The sequence below is a fragment of the Wyeomyia smithii genome, chromosome 3 (assembly GCF_029784165.1).
Source record: "Wyeomyia smithii strain HCP4-BCI-WySm-NY-G18 chromosome 3, ASM2978416v1, whole genome shotgun sequence".
Lineage (NCBI taxonomy): Eukaryota > Metazoa > Arthropoda > Insecta > Diptera > Culicidae > Wyeomyia > Wyeomyia smithii.
The window spans coordinates 108,473,573-108,498,604 of NC_073696.1; the positions used below are offsets into that span (position 1 = coordinate 108,473,573).

The 25,032-nt window shown below is 38.3% G+C and overlaps 2 protein-coding genes across 4 annotated transcripts in view; one reads left to right on the plus strand and one right to left on the minus strand.

Moving 5' to 3' along the window:
* LOC129727163 (uncharacterized) overlaps positions 1-13,064 on the plus strand; it is a 399,476-nt gene extending 386,412 nt beyond the window's left edge. For all 3 annotated transcript variants that reach the window (XM_055684686.1, XM_055684685.1, XM_055684684.1), the window contains one exon: positions 968-13,064. The gene's annotated coding sequence lies outside the window, so the exon portion shown is untranslated. The remainder of the gene's footprint in view (positions 1-967) is intronic.
* Positions 13,065-13,120: 56 nt separating this feature from the next.
* The window catches only part of LOC129727164 (uncharacterized), a 78,980-nt gene continuing 67,068 nt past the window's right edge, over positions 13,121-25,032 (minus strand). The window contains exons 10-13 of the mRNA XM_055684687.1: positions 14,333-14,422; positions 14,056-14,229; positions 13,796-13,909; positions 13,121-13,564 (exon numbers count right to left, since the gene is read on the minus strand). Coding sequence (XP_055540662.1) covers positions 13,277-13,564; positions 13,796-13,909; positions 14,056-14,229; positions 14,333-14,422 — 666 coding nt within the window. The 3' untranslated portion in view covers positions 13,121-13,276. The remainder of the gene's footprint in view (positions 13,565-13,795; positions 13,910-14,055; positions 14,230-14,332; positions 14,423-25,032) is intronic.

Genomic DNA, 25,032 nt, shown 5'->3' on the forward strand with positions numbered 1-25,032 from the left:
CGTTGACTACCGTATGTTTAAATTCCATTAAAACAAATAGTAGAGGGAATTGCAACGCTTCTTTTACAAAACTTCGAGGCACCAAAAGGTGCCAATTGCCGATTATTCTTGTTTACTGGTTAGTCCGTCCAGAATTCCAGCCATTTTAGTATTTTGCAGTAGCCATATACTACTAACAGCCACCAGCATTACGGGTGAAACCGGCACGAGATGACCAGTACTATTTTGTCTTTCCTCCTTCCAGCTGCTAACACCTAGCGTCCGTATGTAGCCGGTACGGTTTAGTAATGAAACTGATGGGGTGAAATGCTCGAACGATACCTTTTATACCAAGGCTTCGTCAGTTAGTTAGAAAGAAGGAGGGGCTAAGTAGATAAGGAAATGACATGGAACGTAAATAAGCATCGGAAACAGAAAGTGACAACAACAATAACAACAAAGTCAGATCGATTGTATCCGTTAGTATCGACTGTGCTTGTGAAGAGAGGTAGTGATTGGCTGCGCGGTATGATTTAGACAATCGATATTATCTACCAATTTTTCAATAGTGTATCTCAAACAATAGTTTGTTTTTGTTACATAAATAAACCGTAAAAGAATTTCTGATCGATTGATGCCGAAACCTCGAAAACCTGATTATAAATGACTGAAAAATAAGCGCTCAAAACCTGACCACTTTTCCCTGGTTTTCCCTGGTTGTATTACTAGATTTTCAAATTTTGGTGCCTAACTTCGATATAGACGTTAGTCAACGTCAAAAATTTGAAAAATCAAAAAAATGTATCAAAAAATCCGAAGATAAAAACATTGTTCAGAATCAGTAAATCACTGAAATATTACTTCTTGTTACTATTGTTACATTATAATATATACAACTTATATTTATTTTAAGACATCAGCGTATCATTTTTTCAAGCTAAAACTTAAGCTTTTTTATTAATTTTAATCTATGGATGTTTCTTTCCAGGATCTGAAGGTTACGTAAAATTGATTGTAATGTATTGACTAGTCCAAACTAAAACAGTATACTCACCTACCACATGCCAAATTGAAAAGAGGACATCGAACAGTGAGTAATAAAAAATAAGCCGCCATTACACCACAGAAAGAAATAATCAGCCATCCGCGACGTAGAACTTGCAACTAACCTGCATTAAAACAATGCGAAATACATTGCAACTGTTTTCACTCAAGAGCGCATCCTTTTAGAATAAAGGCACAGCACCCTAATCATTAATAAATATCCTTTTGCAAGCGTTTTGTCTCTGCCCGTCATGCTGCTTCACCTACGCTACGTATCCTATTCAGCCTTGCCATATAAATTCTCTGCCGCATGTTATACCCTAACTTTTACCGCCAATGGAATCGAGAAACGGCACGAATTCTAAATCTGTTGATTGGGTCCTTCGGGCCCGGTGGTACCGGTGAACGAGCGACACAAACGCGACGCGGTCTCGGAAATTGAAGATTACTATCGTTTGTCTGCCTGCGGGCCGTCCGTTGGGGTTCAAATCTTGCTGCCGTGGGAGCAGGCAGGGCCGAGATTTTCCGCACAAAAGAAAAGAATAAAGACCTGAGGAAACTGGAAACGAAAAGGTCACATTTTCCTTTCCGGCTCGTGAGCGAAGAATTCGGCTGGTCTCGCACTTTTTTTTGTAAGCCGTAAGCCGGTGCCGTATCGGTTCCATTTGATCTCATCTCTAATCCCTGGCCATTGTTGTTGCCTTCCTGAGGTCGACCGACGAACGACGGGCTGGCGATTGTTCGCCATGTCTTTTCGGGTGGAAACCCGGCGAACCGGAGCGGGGAGGATATACAATTCAGCCTGGAACGTGTAGGAGTTTATCACGAAATTAACTCGCTTCATCGAAACAAGCGAATATGTCGCTCCAATGAAAATGGCGTTAGAAATAATGCTGCATCGCAGGTTTGTCTTTGGTACGTTTGGAAGTGGTTTATTCAATTATTCCGAGCGAGCTGGTTATTTATTTTCTCTGCCAGGATTGTGTCAACTGAACATAGTAACAGCACTTTCGGGACAGTTTAATTTAATTTGAAGAAATTAGTTTTCCTCCTCGATTGAGTTCTTTGTAACTAGCTTAGGCAAGCCAAACGAAATAATTAACAATATATAAGACTTCATTATAGTGATTTAGGTTCTACCAGTGTTTTATTTTCCTCTTTGGGGCTTAGATTTAACTAGGAGAAAGGAGTGCTTGGTAACGAGTCCTTCCGAGTCTACGCAAATCGCTTCCAGCTCAAAAAAGTACCAACAATTGACAGTAACGTGGTGAAAATGAAGCAGCATTGGTTCGGCAGAAACGAAAGCAGCCTATCGCTTCTAGTTGACCCTAATCCGATTATGACCTCAACGCATGTGATTTGGCAGTGTAAGCGTGATTAAATAATGCGCGCCTTGTTTATGAACAAAGAGTGGCGACAAAGGCGCAGAAAAATGCGGCAAATTGTAATAAGTAAGGTTTTATAACCCAGGTTGAAAATGTTCGTTGTTTATTTATTGAGATGGAGAATTCGATTTCTGTTCCGGGGTGCTTTCCATTTCCCATATGTAGTTATCAAACTAGGAAAGTTCATTCTCGTACCACAAAGATAATGACACAAAATAAAAGTAATTTTAAACACTAATAAAAATTTATTATGGCTAACAGCAGAATCTGTGCTCGAGCGTGCAAGGGAAGCGCACCGGCTGAAGCTTTTTATATGCAATAGAAATAGCAAAAAAAATCAAACACCGATCGTATGTATGGGCCAATTGAGAGTAGTTTGGGTAAATCTTTTCCTCATGTACAGATGAGTCACTCAAACACAGAGCTATGCTCTGAGAACCATTTTGGTGGCTGAAACACAGAGCCAATAGTTGCGGGCAATTAATTGTGGTTCGGCAGGCTATAAGAATACAATTTACTTGGGCCAAAATATAAGAAACTTAAATTTTACTAAGAAGAACAAAAAATGCTGAACAAATAAATCGTAGAGAAATGATAGCCACATTTTCTTGTATCGGTTCTGTTTAAAGGTTTGAGTTTTAAATTTTTCATAGCTATTAGAAAATAATATCGCACAAGATGGTTCTTGTAAGCTCCCATAGATAAACTGTTCTACCAGCAAACGCGCGTAGTGTAAAATTCAAAACTAAAAACACTCTAAGCAAAGAGAAATTCGTAGATTTGCTTGATTGCAATAAAGCCCTGTAAAGCAGATAGATAATCATTCCAGAAAATAATTTTCACATGTTTCTAACAAAACTGACTACTGTAGGAAATCCTCATAAATTTTAGTTGTAGATGTGAACTCTTCCCTTACTGATTTTGCACAGTTTAGATAAAACTAATGAGTTAGTGAATAAATCAAAAACCAAATGCTAAGGAAAACGAAAGAACAATAAATTCTAGCGGTTTGACCGTATTTTTGAACTTCCACTTCTATAGTAGCTGGTAGAGATCAACAATTCTTTCATTCCTTGTAGCTTCAACAAATGCATCGTAGCTTACCTACTTCATCAACGGAAGATTTCACTCTCCCATGCAGTCAGCGGTTTAGCTCGAAAAGAACGTAACACGAAAAGGCAGGCAGGAAAACTTACAAATAAAATAACAACAAAATAAAAAAAAGTACTAGACAATGCCAAAGCGTTACTAAGCGAAAAGAAAGCTAATCCTCACCGATAGCCGTAACAATAAAATAACAAGAATAAATAAAGTAACTAGCAGCGCACCGAAGAACTAATACAAAATTACAGTATCTGAAAACACGGAAATGGTTGCCAAAGCATACCCATCCTTCCACCCCTTTCGAACGTGTCGGCACCCGTCTGCAGAGTGCGCCACTGCTGCAGAAGAAAATCCGAACACAAACACACACACACACTGGCTTTCACGCTGTTGTCCCCCGTGCCGGGAGCTCAATGAAGGGAGCCAAAAAAGTTGCGACTGTGGTTTTGATAACGAGCAAAAACATGAAAACAAGGTGTCGCTACACCATGTTCCTGGCCTGTAAAACGATTAAACTTCCTCCCCGGGTCGTCGCTCTCCGTCACAAGCTCGCGCTGACGGCTCGTGTCTTGCACTGCACCGAAAAAGAGGGGCTTTACTCTGCGTTGCAGTATGCAAGATAAAACATGAACCTCCGGCCATATTTTTTCTTGGTTAAGAGAAAAAAAAACCGTGCACTGCTGCCTTCCATTCATATCGAAAAGACCAATTAAAAGCAAACAAAATTGTCGAGGGGTACTTGAAAACGACGTCCGCCCGGGTTGCGGCTGCCAACAGAGACTGCTGCGAGTGTTGGTATCATAAGTGGTGTGCAGTTTGATCGAAATGATAAAAACCTGTGAAGAGGGTTAGCAGTGTTACGAATATACTTAGTTTGGGTTCTTTCATTGGTGGCTACTAAATGCTCGTAAAGTTGGTGATGTTATTATGAAAATGAAATTCGCCGATCGACACCATCGAGCATTTTAAATATTTATTTTTAATCAGAACAGCGTCTGAACTGAGTTTATAGTTCTGGGGAAAAAATGTTTCAGTTCATGGAGTAGGAGGTGAAATTCAATATTTTGGTTGTTTGATGCGTCATTTTGTTACGCTACCTGCAGCTAAAAAATTGTTTTTTAAATTATTAAAATGATTCGTACTCTATTGTTTTAAATCATCGTTAAACTTTAATTACAAATACCTTTACCGTTCATAGAATCGGTACGTGGCAGCTATAAATATGTTTGTGCTGCAATGAGCCCCAGGTTGTTAGTATTCGAAAACATATAAATGGTTATTTTGAGGTTTACCAGTATTACAGTCGAGGTATCTGCCAAAAATTTCTAAAGCGTGCTTGAACAGGAATGAAAAATGCCAAACGACAAGTGTGCCAAGGGTGTTGATTAATATTTGTCATATGATTGCTATTATAGTTGGCACAACAAATACTTATATTTTTTTAGTGGACATGTGTCCATTTTGAAGAAAAATGTGTCCATTTTGTGAGAAGAATAACCACAAATCATTCAATCGAGATTTTTATGACAAAATTTTACACAAGGCAATGTTGGTGGAAAATACCGCCAACGTTCCTAGAATATTTCTTCCTTACCTGCACATTGGATGTTGCATGAGCTCGTTGCGGTAACCTACTTACTTACTGTTACGGCGACAGACCGGTTATGGATCCAATTCCGAATCCGGAATACATTGCCGAGTCACCCAGTCTTGAGCATCCTTTTCGAAAGCACACACCGAACGGGCACGGAACCACCCCGGAATCGTAGGACTCTATCGGGATTTCTACTAGACACAGCCTTTGCTGATTGCTTCTTCGGCGTTCTAGCATTCTGGAACCATGTTTCATTCGCTTGACAATATTCGCCGATTTGTATGGCTGGTTCAGGTGTCTGCACCAAAAATCATCTTCCAGTTTGCCGACAAGGATTGAACGCCAGTGAACGCCGATCTGTCTTATTCAGTATCCATGTTTCATGGACGTAGGGGACCACCGGGAGAATCAGCGTTCTATAGAGTGCTAAGTACGTACGGATTTGCAGGCTGCGGGACCTCAACCGGTTACGCAATCCATAGCAGGCCCAATTTAATCTCACGCCCTCTTAATCTCACGGCTAACCTCATTGTCGCAAGTCAGTAATGTAATGTAATCAGGTAAATAAATTCGTCGACTACTTCAAATGATTCCCCATCAATCACCACCGCACCACCAACAGCCGACGGGCTACCACGCTCTCTACCAGCCATCAAGTACTCCGTTTTGTTAGTTCGTAATAATGATGCCACTTCTTTGCACGCCAGCCCTACGTATAGCACCTTTCAACGTCATGATGAACAATAAGTTTGACAGTCTGACACCCTGTTTCAAGCCGTCTAAATTTTCTAGAGCGTAAAATGTCTCACCAGTTACCCTAACGCTTGATGTGGAATTTTCAAGTTTAGCACGAATCAGTCTAATCCAATTAATTAATTAGAATCCGCTAAAATCAATTGGGGGGCCGCGAAGGCATTGGTAAATTAGACAGGTGATTCAATCTTCATTCTGATTTTCAATCCGTCTGCAAAAAAGACCAAGACATGAAACAACTTAGTCATGCTGGACGATATGAGATTGACAAATCAAGCCTCATACTACAAAACCTATAATTTAATTTTTTTTCCAGGGGACCGTGAAGTTCCACAACGGAGCCACAAATCTGTTTGTGCTTAGGTTTGGAACCACTGGTCTAAACGGTTCGAAGCCATCTTCAAGTATAATCCGCCATAACACATTTCTCCTAACTGAATCGTACGCTACCCTGAAGTTTACAAGTTGAATTCTCGTATTGTAAGGCGAACTTTAGGTTCATAGTGGCGCATCAACAAAGGCTTCCTACAACGGCTACAGTCTGTGTAACAGAAAGTAGGGGAAAATTTTGTACACGGTATTGAGAAGCGTGAAGACTCGATCACTGTTACAGTCCAGGCGATGGACCTTTTTTGTAAATCGGGCATGACCGAGGGCGATTCGTCATAAGACCATGCTCTCTGAATTAACGCATCGATGGACCGATGCGGCTGTGCGCCTGCGACTTCAAAAAGTTCGGCGAGAATGTCGTCCTAGTGGCTCTGCAGGTTATTAGAGCTTTCTATGCTTTCTTCACCGCGTCCATGGATAATGGATCTACAGCTTATCCATCATTCCCAATACTGGTTCTGCTTCTTTTGATGCCTCTATTCTCTTCTCCGTTCAACAGCACACTGCAATTGTTTTTTCAATGCCTGGCCACCCAGATTTACAGGTAATTTGGTTACTCTCCTTGTCGTTGCAGATGACAAGAGCTGACACGTCTCGGTTACTTCATTCGTCCTGTAAATTCTCCGTCAATCATCTTGTAAAAGCTCCTTGCAGTGTACCAGGAGAAGTAACCATCCGCCACCACAAAAACACGCTCCCAATGTTGACGGTTCTTCCGGTGAACTCGGTATCTCCCTTCGCTCTAACGTGTCACAGCCTGAATCATCCTGTGAACTCTGGCGTGCTTCTTCTCATTTGTCGTTCGCTGAAAAGGGGCGTCAGATCGCTTATTGTTGCTGTCACAGTTGTACCCGACACTACTTTTGCTATGGTACTGATCGTACTGTAGATATGTCTCCACAGTTCGTTCAGGTCTTCTTCAAGTTACTCAACGATTCGCTCATCTAGTTCTGCAAGTACTCTGAAGCCACTCCCCCAGTTGATAATCGCTGGATGTTCAATCGTCTCTTACTCGTTGACCTACATGCCATTACGTTGGACAATCGGGCCCAGATCTAGGATACCGCATAGTTTGGTCTTCTAAACGACCTTACGTCTGCAATACTTCTAATTTCAAGGTGATGAAAAACCCGAGAAGAGGACTCAGCGAGCGGGGTTAAGTTTGCTACCTCGACCCACTAAAATCTGCCAGTCTCTAGCCCTGTTTATCGCTGGGATTATTTGTATTTGTATTTTGGTCGATTCATCTGACAATTTTAAAATTATCTACATGAAAATATTGAATCTAAAACTATTGCAACATCCCAGACCTTGAGATTATTTTACCAAAAGTACGTGAGGAAACATTTCCGCAATCGAATAAATCTTCGACCATCGAGAAGGTACGGATGCATGACGTCAGTGGTTCAAAAAAGCCGTACAAGTTCCGATGAGACCTAGTTTTCAGTAAGTTTGACGAACGAAGCAGTCTACTTGGTGCTCGAAAATCAAGGTAAAAAAGCAATACCGGGGCATCAAGTTCATTGTTCAGCAGCTTGGCTACGAAGGTAGCTTTTTGAATCTTCCGACGACTCTCCAATGTATCCAGATCAATCTTCATTAAACGCGTTCTATTCTGTTTTTCAATCACAAGTCATGGGGATTCTAGATGATGCAGGCATTTTCAAGGATTGGTCGAACTAATGCACAATACAATGCTTTCAAGCAGTGTGGTTCTGTAAAGTTTCGAGCAATTTTGGTGATGAAACCAAGTTGTTTCGAGGCTTTGGATATGACAGCAGTATAACGTTGATTGAAAGTGAGCTTATGATCAAACATAACTCCAAGATCGTTAATCTGATCTACGCGTTCGAGAACACATCCATTTATCTGGTAATTGAAAGAAATAGGCACATGACAATGATGGAATGTTATGACCACACATTTAGCAATGCTTATTGTAAGCTTGTTTCTGTTACACCATTCAGCAAACGTGTCCAACAGTGCTTGCAGGCGTTGGCAGTCCTGGACAGAATTCACAACAAGGTAGATCTTCAGATCGTCGGCATATACCAATACGCACCCGGCTCCTAGCAAAATGGCAATATCATCGAAGTATGAAGCAAACAGCAGTGGACCCAGATTACTGCCCTGAGGGACTCCGGAACTGTTGTTAAATGTCCGGAATCCAGCTTAATACTCAAGGTGCGGCCTAAAAGATACAAGCTCAGCCAAGAGGTTAGACTCTCAGACTTACCGAATTTAGAAAGCTTATGTAAAAGTATTCGATGATCTACTGTGCCAAAAGCGGCCTTAATATCTGTATAAACAGCGTCAATTTGCGATCCAGCTTCCATCTGTGAGATACAGTTACTTGTGAAGTTGATCAAGTTGGTCGACACTGAACGACCCGGCATAAAACCATGCTGATCAACTGATATATAGCTTCTAGTGCAGTTTAGAATCACACTGTGGACGAAAATTTCGAAGAGCTTAGATCCAGCAGAAACGCTGGTTATTACTCTCTAGTTCCTTACGTCACGTTTGTCTCCCATTTTGTGTATCGGAAACATGATAGATTGTTTCCACAGCGCTAGAAACTTATGTTTTTCAAACGATTTGGTAAAAATCCGGCTGAGGAGCACGGCAAGAGCAGTAGCACATCGACAGAAAATAATAGCTGGAACACCGTTGAAACCAGGAGAGTAGGAGCTTTTCAACTTCTTGGTATCAGCAATGACCACAGCAGGGGTGTTTATCGTTAGGCATTGCGTCAGGAAGAGGCCATTGTACTCATTGCACCCACTCACTTTGTAATCTTCTTATCTAGCTACTTGTAGACAAACAGTTAGCGTTCGCTAGTATTACCGTTCCGGTTGACCCGTCGATTTTTGTGTTGCAACTCGAGACCCACACCCACAGGTTGCGTTTACTGGCATACACCGTTGAACTATTTGACTTCATACGTGATGATGCCGTTGTAGCATGTTTGCATGTTTTCGCGTTCTTTCTTCATTTCATTCATCAATTTCTCCTAAATTTTCGTCACAATAATGTTGGAGTCGATCTTACGCTTCAGGGGTGGATGCAGCTGGGGTATTAGGCGAGCTCACCGACGTATGTGACACATCAGTAATCAGCCGCTTCAGTCCCCTCCAAAGATCGCTTCGAGTAGCGGGCCGATCTGACCAGAACATCGCGTCTTCGCCCTCATGGCATTTTTTGATGAACGACACAACTTCCGGCAGGCACTTCGTACTATAAATTTCCCCGTTCACAATCAGTCCGGAGTGAAAGAGGAGCAGTTTTGGAATCCTCTTCTCGCTGATTGTCAGCCACAGCAGCACCTTCTTGGGGAACTTGTACCAGTACCGGGCTTTCTTTCGATGCTCTGATTGTTGTCCAATAGTCCCAAGATGTTGTAGATGCCGGATCGTGTGTATCGGCATCCACAAAGTGCCGTACAATGTCCTTTTTCGATGCGGCAGGGTACCGCGCATAATTCTGAACGGAGTAACTTCACTGTTTTCGCCATCACGGTTAGAGTTCGACTGACAGAGCTGTCAATTTTTTTCTTGCTTACTCATGGGTTACTATGATAGCATGGGTAGTTTCGTCAGTGCGTGTGAAAGTAAACTTTTTGAAATCGGCAGTTTTTGTCCATTTTTTAATGCAAATGTAGTGCAATCGACGCCTCATGTTCCGATTTACAGTTTTCATTAAGATGACCTCCGTCTCATGGTGCGCTTATTCCAGTTTCCTCAAATGCTTCCTAATATCAGCCATTCGTATGGATAGCGCGGCACTCAACTGGTCTGTAACGTCTGAGAAAAGCCGCTCGTCGATCAGAATATAATCGATCTGAAAATACGTCTCCTTATTCGAGTGCTTTCATGTGTACCTTCAAATACTCCAGCGTACGAAATAAGTGCTAAAGATGTCCATGCCTCTGTCAACAGCGAAATTGATTAACCTCACCATCGTCTTTTGTAGCAGATTGGATGATTTCTCTACCTATTACGGTGGAAGAAGTCTTCTTGTCTGACCTGCATTTTCGATGACGATCTTGTTGTCGTGTTCTGGGCGCTCACAGCACGTCTTTTTAAGGAATTTACATACTTATTTTATATACTTCTCGGTATTGGGATTATTATTGGTCGGTGCGAATACTTTGATTGGGCTGTAACTGAAGAAATTGTCCTTAATTCTCAGCACGCCTATACGGTTACTGATCGTACAAACGTACGCAGCAAATCTGCGCGTGCCGAATCAAGTAGAGTACTTTCATGCCAAGTATCGAATTTTCAATTATTGTTGTCTTTTATCGATCGCCTAAGTCCATGCCGATTATTTCGTTCTGTATTATTTTCTGGATTATTCGTAGTAATTTATATTCAGCGTCCTGTCTAACTAGGGCTGCGATACCTAGTCTCGCACCACTGCCCGTTTCGGGTCAGACGCAACATGCAAACTTGAATAAGACGTTTATGATCCTCTATTGTTCTGGTCAGTATGCGTCTACGACTAATTTGATAATAGGTGACAACTAAAATTTTGGAATGGTTTCTGTTGCAGTTAAATCACGTAAATGTACCTAAAGAAAACCCGATTTATTTCCTATAAAGGTGCATTCTTCCTTAAAAAAAATTATGAACATTTGAGAAAGGTACTTAATCAGCTTCTTCACAAAACTTTTTTTACGATATCGGAATAACAGCGTTGTGCGACTTTTGAATCGTCTATTCGCAAGCATTTCTTGATTACATCAGTTCCAAGAACTCAAAATCCCAAAAAAAAATCTTCAATAGTACCCAAAATTTTAGTTAGGGGACAAGTCAGAAACAAACGTTGAAAGTCCCTTTTAATTAACATTTCATTCGGAAGGAATAGTTACCACAATAATTGAAACATTCTTCTTTGCAGTTTAAGCATATGACCACGATTAAGAATTTCAATATCTTCGAATTCACACGCAAAACATTGAATAAATTTTCACTACAAGCGCAAGAATTGTCAGAGGGAAAATCTCTCGTCTTTTCCCCATTGCGATGCGTGGTTTCTTATTTCACTCTGTTATATCAAATGCTACAAAAAATAGTTACCAAATAAAAACAGATTTGAAATGTGATGGGAAAACGCCACTAACCCACAGGTAGTTTTTTAAGACGTAATGTCGTAACACAAAGTTTAAAGCGGTAGACAGTGAAGGATCAATCCACAAGCAACAGAGAACGCAACCCACTTGTTCAAACGCACTGATTGAACCAAAGGTGACTTTAAGAAGTACATGTTTCCGAAAAATTTCAAAACTTTCCTGTCTTAGTAAAACCTTAGTAAAGTTTTGACGGTTATTTCAAACACATTGCCTTATTTATTTCCTCTTTTTCATTTTCGCTTTGCGACAATTGATTAAAAATACATGCTGTATTTCTTCATCAAATTTCAACGAAAAAAATATTCAGTATTTACATCACACACCGTTGCTAAATAATTCAACTAGTATTTGAAAAAGGCTAAAGCGATTTGAATAAAATTGTATGTACTCTTCATGAACAATTTGCGGGCAGATTGAGACGTTTCTTTTTAAATAATATATTCATCTGAAAAATTAATGCACTCTTTGGGAAGAAAAAATTAATTTTTTATCACAATACCGGTGCTATCTTTTTTGAATAGAAAAATATTCTCTTGAACCTATGTATAAAAGGTGTTCAAGGAAAATAAATCCTTGAAGGGTATCCGATATTCTAAAATATTTGTTGGCCCAACACCGAAAAAGGTAAAATTTCTTCTTTGCACTAAATGCTACAGGATACGAGCAATAAGTGTAGTTTTGCTACCACGAAACTTTTACTAGACCCAACAAGTGATCCCACTGTGTAGCTAGTCTCTGTTGCACTCTGGGCCGATAGCCATTGTGTGCGAAACAGCAGCTGCAATCCAACCGAAAGTCGATAACGACGTTGTGGCTGCGGAAAAAAACTCCTCGCACCCACACTTCCACACACACCGGATATAATCCACTTAGTACATACTACGTTACACGTAGCTGAGCACACACCGCGCTGGCGAAGTAATAAATGCAACTTGCGTTAAATTGATTGCAAATGATATGCATGGTAAAGCAAAACCCATTTGCAACTCGTTTTCCACGAACGATAAAACACCACCCATCTGGCTGGGCGGGGTGGGCTGCGGGGAAAATTGGAGCAGCCCAAACTTAACTGTCAACGCGAAATTATTTCGAATGGTGCCTATTGTAATGGGTTATTGGTCTCTCCGGGCCCGGATATATGGGGCAGCTGCTTAATGGAAGAGGTTAATTTTCAATTTTGTCGTTCCGAGAAGTATACACCGGCTGGGGGCTTAATTTTCGAGCTGGATCGGAACCAGATTCTAAATGACACACGTTGGCTTTGTTTAATCAACTCGTAACACCCACGCCAAATGTTGCGATTGCCAATCTGTTCCGAACTATTGAGTTTGATTGGTAGAGATGCAACCGATGGGAGGATTTAATCAAGGTTAGAAACAAACAGCCAAACAAGCAACTATTTATATGTTTCAATAATTCAACGCGTTAGTTTTGTTAAGTAAGCACAAGAAAAAATGCGAAGATGCAACATGTTCAAGCATGCCATTTGGAAGCCATGAAAGAAGTGTCAATAAATATAATTAGAAAATTTATTTGTTAACTGTACTGAAAGATTACGATAAGTATAAGCAAGTTCAACACTAAATTATGATGCAACAACCAGAAAATAATTACTAACGTAATATTTGAAACAAACAAAACTGAGAACGATTAAATAAATAATTCATTGTTAATAAAATAACTAATACGAGTTTCAATTCTAGCCGATGACAAATCTGAGGCAAAACAACAAGAAAATCATACTTTCTATGTTTATTTATTAACAAAACATTGGAAAACCTACAACCGCATGGATTGTTGGGAAATTCGTCTTAACAAATTCTTTCACTTGAAGTGTTAATATCTATTGGAACTATGATTTTACTTGTTTATAAACTGCAACTGCATAAACTCTCAAGTTTCGTTAGAACTCTTCCCATTGTTTGTTATACTGGTCTCTTCGAGATGTCCCACTCCATTGCTGTCAGGCGTACTACTGGTTGTCTCTTGATCCGGTTTCGGAGGAATTGGAACGCTTTGCGGAACAGTACTAGTAACCTGTGAACCAAATCCGACTAAATCACTTGGATCTACTGGACGTTCCGGAATATCGTTCAGCACATGGGAACGCGTCTGAGCGGTTAACTCTGCCTTGAGTTGGTCCAGATCGGCTTCGGTAATCGAATCGCGGCGATCCGTTTCCTGTTTTTAAAGGGAATTCAAGGTGCGGTAAGTATAAAATATTCGTTTGTGTACATCACACTCCTATTAGCAACGAGAACTATGCAACCTACATATGTGAGATAACATAATCATGCACTTTACTTCAGGCTCTAATTGAAGCTGATATTTATTATCTCTCTTTCATTAAATTCTGCATGCACATGCAGTGGTGCACTAACCACAAATGTATGAACAAATAAAGCCATTTACCCGCAGGAAGTTTCTCAAATCAACTTCACCATCCTGATTAGTAACCTTGATAACCAGTATACCACTTTGATGATGCTTCTTCCTGTGTCGGCTTAGTACGAACGGGGCTCCTGCCTATTAGCACACTCCAAGCACACGAGGGAAATGCAAAATTGGAAGCAATTTAAGAAAAGCAGCACCGAACATGGAAGCAACATGTAACACATCTTTTTTTAATCTTATCACTGCAAGATGCAGCCGTTGGCCATTATTAAACTTACCTCATCGACCACAGCACTGAGCGCCGGCTGGGAGATGTTCTTGGAAGGATTCAATCTCGGTGCGCTGTCGGCCCGCTTCGAGTTTAGTGACTGATCCGAAGCTTTGCCCTCTTTTCGGAGATGCGGTTGCGATACTTTGTGGTTAATCTCCAGAGCCGATTTAAGCAGGTCAACCTGTGATGTGGTGAAAGAAAAAAAAAGTAAAAAGTCTCGACATTCCATTCACAGTTTAACGGTTGACTCAATTTTTTAGTGAATAACTATGTTCTTGATTAACCTTGGATGCACTGCCTCCACCCTTGGGTACTCGGACGAATTCTATGTTGTAACTGCTGCGTCTTCTTGACAATGAGTCGTTAACATCACCCTAGGAAAATGGAGAAAAGATAAAATCACACAGAAGATCGAATTAAAATACGTCAACTTTTGATTAATAAAATTGTTTATTTGATTACCATCATATTGTGATGATACACACGCTTTTGGTTTCATGATCAAACGAAATAGAATGAAATTTTTCCACCTCAATCCAAATTCTTGAATGAGAGTACTCAAAAATTGACTTGATTATTAAACTTGAGCTTGGACGACCGTACATTTCGTAGTTCTGTCTTCAAGATGTATCTGAGCTAGTTAAGTTTCACAAAGAATCACTGTGAGATGCTTAATTATAGATTGATCATCCAGCTTCAATATACAACAATTCATTAGCTTCCGCTTTGTATATCTATAGCGGCGCCAGCTACGTTTATACGGCCGGTTAAGGAAAGAAGAACGGAAGTGTTACCGTCATTGTTGCCAGAGACCGAGTTTACCACTGCATCTCTAGCGACTGTTACGGAAACGAAGGGTACTTTCGCCACCGTGGTAAATGACGGATTACTTTTCGCTTTCCCTTCACACGCCTAATTATAGACTCTACTGCTCTTCTTTACCGAGCTTCGTTATTTACTTCAGCCAAGTATCGGCAAATATAATAGGAGAGTATATTTTTTATGGAATACAGACTATCAGATTCTATTGAAAATTGTTGTTGAAAAAATGGCCAAAATTATACAGAAGAATCTACATAAATCCTAAAAAGAGTAAACTTTCTAACAAATTTTCATGTTGCTAGAACCAATCATTAGATATGAGAGTGCAAAACGTCCCAAAACACATGTAAGGCCTGTATTCGAAAAAATCCACCATTTCAACCCGTGTGTAACTTTTTTTCCGTGAATAGAAATTGATGAAAAGCTGGATATAACTAGTTTAAAGTGTATTATTTACATGTGGAAAATTTCATAACTATCGGTTCAGTGGTTATTGAGATGTCATCGAAACAAGAAGAAAATCGTCAGAGAATTCTGCTCGCCATCTCGGGTGGTAAAATCGTTGAAGGAGTCCCAGACGAGCAAGCGGCGGGCTGGAAGCGGAAGAAAATCGAAGACAGCTGACCCTGTGGAGGCTCGGAAAATGTTGGATTATTTCAAACGTAATCCGAACCTTTCGATTCGTGACGCGGCTCTGAAGGCAAAGTGTTCCGCCTGGTTCGATCAGCAAACCATGAAACGAACTGGGCTTCGTGTATTCATGTGACGGAAGGCATCGAACCGATGTGATCAACACGGCGGCCGAATCCCGCACAAGAAAGCTGTATCGAGAGTGGTTAACGAAACCGATGTTTGTGGCTATGAATGATGAAACCTACTTCAAGGCAGACGCAAAGCAGATACCGGGGCTGAGGTTTAACGTTGCCAAATCACGGTTTGATGTTTCGAAAGACATAAAGAAACAGAAAGTGGACAAATTCGACAAAAAAAAACACCACAATCAACAGTGAAATATACAACACCGAGTGCCTCCAGAAACGTCTGTTGCCCTTCCTGTGGTCCCACGGAGACGAGACATTATTTTGGTCAGACTTGGCATCATGCCATCTCGCGCGATCGACGTTGGATTGGTACAGAGACAATAAGGTTGTTTCTTGTACCAAATACCTCCAACCCACCAAAATTCACCAGAGATTTGTCTGGTGGAAAGATTTTGGGCCATAATTCGAAAATCGTCCAAGGTGTTTAGAAATGAGTTGAAGTTGAAGAAAGAATGGATGAAATGACCTAAAAGGTTAACTCCACCATTGCACAAAATGTAATGAGGTGTCTTAAGGGAAAGATGCGGGCTTTCAGCGATGGAAAGGAAATTGAAAAAAGAAATTACACTGAAACATAATTCATATGTATTAATTCATTCCCTGAAAGTTTCAAGAAAATCCGACTTAAAATAAACTTTTTGTCAAAACTTTTGTCTGTTTATTTTTCGAGTACAGACCTTACTTAAAGTTGCTACTATCTGAATATTTCATGAGAGATTCACCACAAATCTTTTATAGTATTGCAGACTTTCCCTTTGTTTTAAGCTGATATTTTTTTATAAAATAGTCAAGTCACAAACAAAAGATCATGACAGCACGAATATTCTGAAAGAATGTTGAAATAAGAAAATATTTTCTTACGTTACCTTCAAGCAAAAATTCTAACTTTAAATTTTTATAGAATTGAAGGAAAACCTCAACTATGTTTTGATGCAAAATCTACAGTTTAATTTATTAGAAAGTCTACTCAGTTTATTTAGTAAATGAATCTATAGTGGGCCCCTTCCCTTTGTTAACCTATAGTAGATAGATTGACTAAATTTCTCTTAATATAAAAAGTAATTTATAAATGTTTGGGATGCAGACAAGATGTTTCCCGATCGAAGTTTTCTGAAAAGCCCTCGAATTCGCTCAACTCAATGTATGCAAATTGAGTTAATCTGGCGATGGGGGCCACTATAGGCTAATTTATCCTATTTTCCACAAAGTAATATTAATTCCCAACAATTCATTCTTGTTTTCTTCGGATGGACTCAACATTTCGTTTCATTATTATTTCCGTGCCTGTGTGTAAGTTTCTACACTTCCGGTTCACGCTCATTACCAGGGTTGTTACAGAAATCTTGACTTTGAATCCGCAAAATCCGCGCCACGGGGTTGAAGATCCGCGCCGTGAGAACTAAATCCGAGCCGAAAAAAACTATTAAAAGTTATTGATTCAAGCATGGTTTCTACAAGCATCGTGGCGCCTTACAGTCCTCAGAAGAGTTTTTCCTGCAAATATCATTTATCGATGTATTTATGAGAGCAAACTGGACATTTCTAGAGGATAAGTTTAGAAAAGTGTATTATTCCATAAAATTTGTATGGAAACTGAATTTTTTGTCCCACGCTAATGTATCGCTTATTTGTGTTGAGTCTGAAACGCAGGACACTAAATTTTGTCTTTCGTCAAGAACTTTTGAACATGAACTTTAGAAACTAAAGTTCATCGTAAGTCAAAACCCTTACTGCGCCAATGTTAGGAATAACGCTGAAAAAAATTGTTTAACAACCATATTTATAAATGCAAAATGTTCGTATCACTATTTTTTTCTCTCCTTTCCTTTTTTTAGAGAAGTAAGATTATAACGAGTAACGCACTGGTCAGTAAGATATGAAATTTATGTTTGAAGAGAGAATTGAATGACGAGATTTAATACTACAAGGTATACAGCCCTAGGGTTTTATGAAATGGTGACGTGGGACTAAACACTGCAATTAGGGGATTTTTTGTTGCAAAATATACAGAGTCTGTATACAGAATCAATGTGTTTGCTCAACGACCGTACGTATTTTTATTTTCAGCCTTCCCTGGAAATCAATTTTTGAAATATATTTACCAACACTCGAAAGATTATCGTTTATCTCTGACGATATTATGCCTGTAGTATTTTATTGTGCAAACAACATGTATTTGACAAGGCACAAGTATATCGTGCTTGTTGAAGAATTGCATTGCGTCAAAGAATTTCTCGTAATGCGTCAAAGTCAAAATTAACTCTATATCCTCAAAAACCAAATCCAATAATATTTACGTTATCATAATGAATGGTTTTATCTTATTTAACTCTGATTAAATCAAATCCATAATATGGATCTTACTTCCAAAATAATATGAAAGTCCTTACAAAGGTTCATTAATTGGCAAACAAATCTTCTTATATGTTTAACAAAATTATTATCAAGTTGCAGCAAAAAATCGTAGCAATCAACAATTCCATTTTACGATAATTATGGTAAAGCTTAGATACTCTCCCAGCTGGTCTCGAGGTACGATGCTGGCCTAACAAGCCAGTCGTCGTAGGTTCGAGTCTCGGCTCGGGAGAGACTGTTAGTGTCAGTAGGATCGTAGCGCTAGCCCCGCAATTGTCCTTTACACTTAACAGTTGGCTGCGAAGTCTGTGTATAATAAACAGAAGTCGAGTTCCGATACGGAATGTAGCACCAAGGCTTTGCTTTTTTTATGGTAAAGCTTAGAATAATAATATATCATCTATCAGTTTTGAAATGTAAAAGGAGATTCTGAATGAATCTTAGTGAATAAACAAAAAATTCACAAGCATTCGCAGGATCCTACTCTTCTATACATGTATATATTTAGGAATTTACTCTTTCGATACTATCCGATCACGATTATTTAGTGAATATCGAAGATAAAATTGAATAAATATCCGTTGCAAAAATTTACAATTCTTGTTGAGTACTTCATGGTTATCATATTTATGAGAAAAACTTTTAATCACCATCAACAGCAGCATTGCAGTGTCTCCTCGATTGCACACGTATAGAAATGTACGAACAAAAGTGTACCACTCACTACAGTACGAATAGTACCGCTGCAATCATAGACGACGAGAGACCTACGGTTCTTTACTCAACTGGTACTGTTGCTTTTACCGGCATGTTTTCTTCGAAGACATCAGTTTTTATTAGGTTCTGAAAGCAGGCTTAGAAATTGTTCAAGAATGGGGATTGTTTCAAACTTCGAGACATCATATTAGTCTAAGCTTATGGCAGCAAAAACAAATTGACTTATTGGGACGGGGAGACTCTGTCAATTTTTATTTCGATATTGATACAGAGAATATCCCAGGGAACGGATGGTGTCCATTCACGTCGTCTGTGCTAGGAATGCTCGCATGTAATTGGTTCATTATTCGCGTAAATTTGTTATTGAAACATTTTATCAATTTTACCGCTTAACAATGAAATTATAGTGATAACTAGCATATGACAAAATTGTTATATATTTTAGCTATCCAACAACATATTGGTTATTGTTATCCATCATGTGGTTATGCTGTTATTATTGTTTGAAATCTGACGCAACATTTGCCAGTTTCATTTCCAATTTTACAGGATGCATCTCAGTATAGTAAACAAAGACGTAGTCCCACGTCAAAAAATGTGGACTAAGAGGTTTGATACATACTTTAAAATCTAACTCGTTAATCCAGTACATTGCCGGAAACATTCAATCAGTAGTTAATAATGCAATTCATATAAAGTTTTGCTAAAATTGACAGTTCAAAACCTTTTTGTATGTAAGCTCCATACAAAATTCTAAAAAAATGTTACCAGAGATGCCAATGTTTCAATTTAAACTAGATTCTTCAAGTTTTTCTCGAGTAATCCAGTTAAACATTTGAATCACAAAATCATCCAGTTTTTGTATATTTTGCCAGTTTTATCCACATTTTTATCAGCTCAAGTTCTCATTGTTTTTGTCTATTTTAAAAATATTTTTAAGGGGGATTATCTATTAAAAAAAAATTTCTTGTCATTTTTTGATCATAGAATCATAGAATCAAAATCTACATCGCCCAAGTACTGATCTAAACTCAAAATTCGTTTAAATCAATTTTTATCGAACAACTTTTATGCCCCAAAATCACATTTTTCGATTATTTTGGCGATGCTCGTTTTTCGAGGCTTTGTAAACTAGCAGAAGTTACCTTTGATCGTTATCGTGTTTCAAATTTGAAGTATAGAGGTCGCGGCATCAAGTTTGGATCGTTATAGCGTCTCAACAGCCCGTGTTTACTCACAATTTTCCTTTGTTACGTCGATCAGCCGTTCTCGTTGTGTACGTTCTTTGTTTGAGTTTTTCTATACTTTTTAACTGTGAGTTATATTCAAAAGTACTTAAATATGAGTTACAAGTTTGAGTTTTGCGTGGGATTGAACGCCAGCCTAGTCAAAGTCGCTAAGCATCGCATGTCTGATATCGCGAACGAGGCTAAGCGCAGCCTAACATCAGATAACAAAAAGAAAGAAGAGGAAAATAAAGCCCAGGAAGGACAACTTTACGGCCCAGTAATAGCTGACTGAAGGTGGAAAAATTTTTAGGGGCTTTATTATTGCGATTCTAAAGATTTATAGCATATTGAAACTTTGAACGCGTTTTTCTCAAAACCATGTTTTCAAAATCGGCGAGCAGTAGAACTAAAAAAATTTACATCCGATTGACTTGAAATTTTAACTGTAGCTTATAAACAATAAAAGTCGATTTTTTTTGTCTAAAAAGAATTTTTTGTTCAAACCGTTGCCATTTTGCGAAAAAAAATTCTAAAAATATGATAATGTGTACTTCACTAGCGACACTTATGTAGATCAGTGCGTCTTGAACTGTCCTACAGATCAGACGTTTTTTCGGTTGCTTGTGGACTGGTCTTTGACTGCCTATAGCTTCAAAGTTTGTGTTTTGTCAGTGTGTCTTTTAAAGACTACCTGAAAGTTATTTCCCATCAGTCTTTCTCAAGACTACCTACTTTTGAATTTAACATTTGTTTTAACTTTTTTCGTGTCACCTGAAATGGCTGGACGGAAAAAGAAACCTCGCATCGCTGCAGGGAGGAAAAGAGAGGCATCTCTTTCTGACACATCGAGTGTCTGTAGTGACAATCCTTTTGATATTTTGCCTGAGCAAGAAGCTGGTGAAATGGAAGTTACCAATAATGAAACTATACAAAATATAAAATCTTTAAAAAAGGAAAAAGTTCCACCTATTGTGGTAACTATTTCTTCTGAATTTAATATATTCAAAAAGGAACTTTCAACGTTTGTTTCTGACGTTGAAGTTACCTATCAAATTGGCCGTAGAGGTGAATGCCGCTTATTAACCGACTCAGTAAAGGGTCGTGATCGTCTTGTTCAGTATTTAACTGACAAGATGTACATTTTTTTTACATATGACACCAAGAACGCCAAGCCGTTCAAGGTTGTCTTGAACGGTCTCACCAACGATCAAACCGTTGATGAGATCAAACTTACTTTAACAGAATTATTTGGCATAGCCCCTACCCAAGTAATTCTAATGAAACAAAAATCACGAGGCGAAAACAGTCAGAGAACTGGAATTTCCCTTGTTAATTATTTAATTCATTTTAACCGCAATGAGGTTAACAACTTAAAATTTTTTGAAAAAGCACATGCTTTGTATAATGTGCGTGTAAAGTCGGAAACTTATAGGAAGTATGGCGGAGGTGAAAAGCATATCACCCAATGCCGTACTTGCCAACGTTATGGCCATGGTTCCAAATTCTGTAACATGGACCAAAAATGTCTTAATTGTGGAGACTCTTCTCACGAAAAGGACACATGTCCTGTGAAAGAGAGTAAAAATTTTCGCTGTGCGAATTGTAACGGCAACCATATGTCAAATTTTTATCAATGCCCAGTCCGTTTAGCAATTGTTAAGGCAAGGCAAGGTAAACAAAATTCAATTTCTCAATTAAAACCAACTTCAAAACAAAATTCTCCAAGCGTACCGTGACGCATAGTTTACCTACTCCTTTGCATACCCGTTTAACTTATGCACAGGTTACAGGTAGTTCGAACATTATACCGCCTAGTGTTGGTAGCTCGAAAACGACCGATAATATGGGTAAGCAAAACACGCTAGAAAATAATTGTACACCTATTACTTCAGCTAATATTGCTGCCGAAAATATTTTTTCTAATGTCAACTGCCTGGGGCCTATTACGGCAGGTAAACTTTCTTTTTTGCAACAGGCAATGTTCGATCTTATGAACGCCATGTTGCAGGCAAAATCAATGTTTGAAGCCATTCAAATAGGCACAAATTTTACTATTAAAATTGTTTCTAATTTAAAATTTAGCAATGATTTTAAATAAAACAATTGAAATATTAAATTGGAATGCTCGCTCATTGAAGGACAATGAGAATGAGCTTTTTAATTTTTTAACAGTAAATAATGTGCATATTGCAATTATTACCGAAACATTTTTGAAACCTAACATAAAATTAAAATATGATCCCAATTACGTGGTTCATAGATATGATAGGATTCAGGGTTCCGGCGGTGGAGTTGCAATTGTTATTCATCGCCGAATCAAACATCGTGCTCTTCCCCATCTTGAGACGAAAGTTATTGAAACTTTGGGAATTGAAGTTCAAAGTGAACTTGGGATTTTATTTATTGCCGCAGCATATTTACCATTTCAATGCACACGCGAGCTCAAAAATTATTTTAAAGGTGATTTACAAAAACTCACCAGAAATCGTTCGAAATTTTTCATAATCGGCGATTTTAACGCTAAACATCGTTCATGGAATAATTCTCAAAGTAATTCCAATGGCAAAATTTTATTCAATGATTGTTCTTCAGGATACTATTCTATTTTGTCTCCGAATAGTCCTACATGCTTTTCTTCTGTAAGAAACCCTTCAACAATTGATTTGGTGCTGACAGATCAAAGTCATGTATGTAGTGATTTGATCACACATGCTGACTTTGATTCTGACCATCTTCCAATAACTTTTTCTTTATCACATGAATCAGTTTTAAACCCTATGAGCTCTGTTTTTAATTATAACAAAGCTAATTGGGAAAGATACAAAAATTATATTGAGAGAAATTTCAATAATGAGCTTGATTTGCAAAACGAAGTGAATATTGATTCCGCTTTGGAAGCATTAAAATGTGCAATTGTTGATGCCAGGAATTATTCTGTTCCAAAGGCTCAAGTGAAATTTGATTCACCAATAATTGACGAAAATCTTCAACTTCTAATTCGTTTGAAAAATGTCCGCAGACGTCAATATCAACGTTCTCGTGACCCTGTTTTTAAAACTATTTATAAAGATTTACAGAAAGAGATTCAACATAGATTTACTCTTCTGAGAAATCAAAATTTTGAGACTAAAGTTGAAAAATTGAAACCATATTCAAAACCATTTTGGAAGCTGTCGAAGATTCTTAAGAAACCTTCAAAGCCTATTCGAGTTTTAAAAGATGGTGAACGTTTTCTTGTATCCAATGAACAAAAGGCTCAAAGACTTGCTCAGCAGTTTGAGAGTGTTCATAACTCAAATTTGAATTTTGTGAGTCCAATTGAAAATGAAGTCACACGTCAATTTGATTTAATTTCTTCCCAGAATTTTTTACCTGCAGAAATAATTGAAACTAACTTGAATGAGATTAAATCAATTATTAAAAATTTCAAAAATATGAAAGCACCTGGTGACGATGGAATCTTTAATATACTAATCAAACATCTCCCTGAGAGCACAATGGATTTTTTAGTGAAAATTTTCAATTGCTGCTTCAAAATTGCATATTTTCCCAAATTATGGAAAAATGCAAAAATTACTCCCATTTTAAAACCGGATAAGAACCCAGCTGAAGTTTCAAGTTATCGACCAATCAGTTTGCTTCCTTCAATAAGTAAACTGTTTGAGAGAGTTATTCTTAACAGAATGATGTCACACATCAACGAAAATTCAATTTTTGCAAATGAACAGTTTGGATTTCGCCATGGGCATTCCACAACTCATCAATTGCTCAGAGTTACTAATATGATACGAGCTAACAAATCTGATGGTTATTCCACTGGAGCTGCTCTTTTAGACATAGAAAAAGCATTCGACAGTGTTTGGCATAAAGGTTTGATTGCGAAATTGCAAACTTTTAATTTTCCAATTTTCCTTATCAAAATTTTAAAAAATTATCTTACTGATCGAACTCTGCAGGTTGTCTATCAGAATTCAAAATCTGATAGATTTCCTGTCAGAGCAGGTGTGCCTCAAGGTTCAGTCTTGGGTCCAGTCCTGTACAACATATTCACTTCAGATCTTCCTGATTTGCCTCCAGGATGCACAAAGTCATTGTTCTGCGATGACACAAGCATTTCCGTAAAAGGAAAAAGTCTTCGTGTCATATGCAGTCGATTGCAGAAAAGTTTAGATATTTTTTCTTCCTACTTGCAAAAGTGGAAAATCTCTCCCAATGCTTCTAAAACTCAAATGATAATTTTTCCGCATAAGCCTAGGGCTTCTTTCCTCAAGCCAAACAATAATCACGTTGTCAAGATGAATGGGGTTATTTTAAGTTGGTCCGACAAGGTTAAGTACTTGGGACTAATTTATGATAAAAAACTTATTTTCAAAGAGCACATTGAGAGTATACAAGCCAAGTGCATCAAATATACGAGATGTTTATATCCTCTCATTAACAGGAATTCTAAACTTTGTTTAAAGAACAAACTTTTGATTTACAAACAAATTTTTAGACCAGCAATGCTTTATGCTGTACCGATCTGGTCAAGTTGCTGTTCAACAAGGAGAAAACGCTCCAAAGGATTCAGAATAAAATTCTGAAAATGATTTTAAAGCGTCCTCCTTGGTTTGGTACACTCGAATTACATAGACTTACTGGTGTTGAACCATTAGAAGCTATGTCAAATAAAATTATTAACAATTTTCGACAAAAATCGTTGCAATCCTTAATTGCTACGATAAGCTCTCTTTATAGCCAATAAGTTAGCAATTAAGTTAGTTGTAAGTTTACTTCCCCTTTTCTGACAAGTAGGTTTAAATCCCTACGAATGATAAGTCCTAATTGCGAAAGCAAACAAATCCTAACAATTAAAATTACAAATTTCTAACAGTGTTGAGAAGTCACCATTTGTGATTGGACACACATATTCATTATTTACTAATATTTATCATAAATACTTAAGCTACTAACAAATCCCCCCTTAAAAAAAAAAGACACTTATGTAGATAATGAAAATTTTTTGTTTTGGTTATAGGTGGCGTTGGGCACGACGAAAAA